The 2,784-nt window shown below is 39.8% G+C and overlaps 1 protein-coding gene across 5 annotated transcripts in view; it reads left to right on the forward strand.

The window, feature by feature from the left end:
- The window catches only part of esyt2a (extended synaptotagmin-like protein 2a), an 80,581-nt gene that overhangs the window by 51,866 nt on the left and 25,931 nt on the right, over nt 1-2,784 (forward strand). For all 5 annotated transcript variants that reach the window (XM_032531919.1, XM_032531921.1, XM_032531923.1 and 2 more), the window contains exon 8: nt 2,637-2,692. In XM_032531919.1, the coding sequence (XP_032387810.1) occupies nt 2,637-2,692 (56 nt within the window). The remainder of the gene's footprint in view (nt 1-2,636; nt 2,693-2,784) is intronic.

A 2,784-nucleotide genomic window follows, 5' to 3' on the forward strand; every position in this document is an offset into this window, starting at 1 on the left:
TATCTATCTATCTATCTATCTATCTATCTATCTATCTATCTATCTATTTACTGTAACTATCTATCTATCTATCTATCTATCTATCCAATTCTGTCTACTGTCATGACTGGTCAAAAGTGACATTTGAGTTCACTTTCTAAAAACACACAGGTTTGAACTATTGGAATATCTATTTTTGCACGTTATGTCCATACGATGGCAAACAAACTACAAAATATACTTAATTACTTTTGTAATTATATTTATTCAAACAATAAAATGTATTTTAAACGATCTATACATACCTGCTAATTACAGAATAACACAGCCCCCACCACCACAGCAAGCAAGCTTATTAGCTACTTGGCCAGCCTCTAAATTAGTAAAATTTAACCACTTAGTGTTTCATTTGCTCTTGTCACATTGAAGGAAACCGCATTGATATTGCCAGATGAGTGACAATTTAGTTTGGCAAATGTCTGGTAACCAGTGTATGATGAAGGCATTTTGGGTGGGTCAAATTAGCAAGCTAGCGTTAGCCACTGAGCAGCAGCCGGCTGTTCGGTCGCTCCCACTGTAGGGAGACTTCTTTGCTTAAAGAACGGATGACACCCTGGGAGAAGCAAAGTCTTCTTACCCGTCTCCCAGTACTGCTGTCTTCCCGGCGGGGACTGAAGCAGAGGGACCGTAGGCTCTGTTCGGCTCTGCCACTGCTAGAGCAAACTCTGTTTGTTGTGGGTATCATAGCAACGGCATCTGGTTTCCCTTGTTGAATGACTGCCTGCTGGTATGTAGAGTTATTTCCTGTCACGCAGGTGCAGAACATGCCTGGTACTTGGCCGTCAGCTGTATGTAGTCTGTGCGGTGCGTTCCAGTACTCGTTTCTGGCCTAGACAAAGGGGACGAGGGCCGACGAGAGGCGACGCCACAGGTGGCAGTGGTTGCCAGTTATCGCTGGCCGTCGGTGTGGTGTGTCAGGGCCTTAGCTGTGAGACGTCTAGATGACACAACTAGATCAAATTGGAGATTCATGGCTTATCAGGCCAGGTGCTAGGAGGAGGCTGCATTTCATCCAGTTCAGTAGCGCCACCTACTGAACTGGATGATCACAGATGTGTTAAAGGTGGATTCCACTTGAATACTACTTTCAGTTGTAAATGTTTATTCTACCCAAATACTATGTTTGGTTCAAGTAGTTACAGTTGTAAAGGTTTATTCTACCCAAATAATACTTTATGGCCAAGTCTTTATAGTATTAAAAAGGGGATTTCCACCCAGATACTAATTTCTGTCCTGCAATTCAACTTGGTTGCTAAGAGTTGCATGTTGGCCTATTTGTGTAAATAGCATAATTAGGTCATTAACATCTTCATTTAACAACAAGAACATTTTGACAGTTAGCCGACTACTTGGTCCACATTCCAATAACACTGGCTTAAGTGTTTTAGAGAGAAAATGCAATGGTACAGTAAAGGCCCTCATCACCACAGGTAAATGTTAATATTAATAGTATAATCTTAAATCTGCTGTCAGACATGTCCTGCAAAGAGGCAAGTAAAGATGGCTCCATGATTGGAGAGAGTTGAGGAGGTACACATTTGGGAAATGAGAAAGGCCCATATAGTGTGTATAGCTTCTTTTTTCATTTTTGATTCATCACTCAATGACTTTTCCTTTGCTTTAGACTCATAAGATTTTGTAACAAGATCATTTCCCCGATGTGGGATCAGTTCTTTGTTCCATCCACGTTGTTTTTATTGCTGATGTGAAACTTGTTCACGTTATTTTATCTACTCTCCTGATCTACTGTCCAGTCTAACTGATGTTTGTCGGTTATGTGGTGTTATTTTCAAAGTAGCTTACTACACACTTCCTGTTTGTATGAAGGCTAACCTAATCTGCTCTATTGATTATCGGGTTGATTGAATTAAAGGCAGGCTCCTCAGCTTCAGCTGCTGCTGCTCTGCTGACTAATGACGCCGCCAGAGAGGAGCTGATCATAATAATAATGTGTAGACGAAGAGCTTGGTGAAGGGGAAACTAACAATGTATTTTACTTCACTGATTGTTTCATACCAAAACACTTATATTCAATGTTTCAGCTCTAGCTGAGAAAAGTTGCATTAATTACATGAAGGACATTTTTTTATATTTATTTTTTTCCTCTAATCATGCATAGTGTTGGACTAATTCAGGCTTTTAATTGCCAATACTTTGTTCCAACATACAGTTTATTTCATTATTTTGATGCTAAAACATTGCACAAAAATAATTCTTCAGGTGTTCCTCATTAGCCAAATTTATGAATATCATAAAAGCTGAGCTGTTTCAACAGGTAGTATCAATTCTTCCCAAAAATCCTCGAACATGCACACTTTATAGAATATGTTTTGTATTAAGATTTATTTATTTATTTATTCATGAGAACAATGCACATTATTAACATTTCTGTAAATGTGCCAGTGTTGACCGGCTTGCTGCTTTTCAACTGTAGTTCTAGTTACCCAGCATGCATGTCTTTATGGTGGGAGCAAACCAGAGCACCAGGAGGAACTCAGTTTGTTTGAGTAGGGGATCATGTTTTACCTCCAAACCACTCTCAACCTTTTATTAAAATCTAAATCATCAGTCAACATCAGCAATCTTCTCTCTTTCAGTTGCTGGACATCAATTGGACGGGACTCACAAACATGCTGGACATTCCTGGTGTCAAGTAAGAAACTGCAAGTAATGGGCTTTGACTGTGCCTCATGACAGAGTTGGTGTTTGTGTGTGTGTGTGTGTGTGTGTGTGTGTGTGTGTGTG

The sequence above is a fragment of the Etheostoma spectabile genome, chromosome 12 (genome assembly GCF_008692095.1).
Source record: "Etheostoma spectabile isolate EspeVRDwgs_2016 chromosome 12, UIUC_Espe_1.0, whole genome shotgun sequence".
Classification (NCBI taxonomy): domain Eukaryota; kingdom Metazoa; phylum Chordata; class Actinopteri; order Perciformes; family Percidae; genus Etheostoma; species Etheostoma spectabile.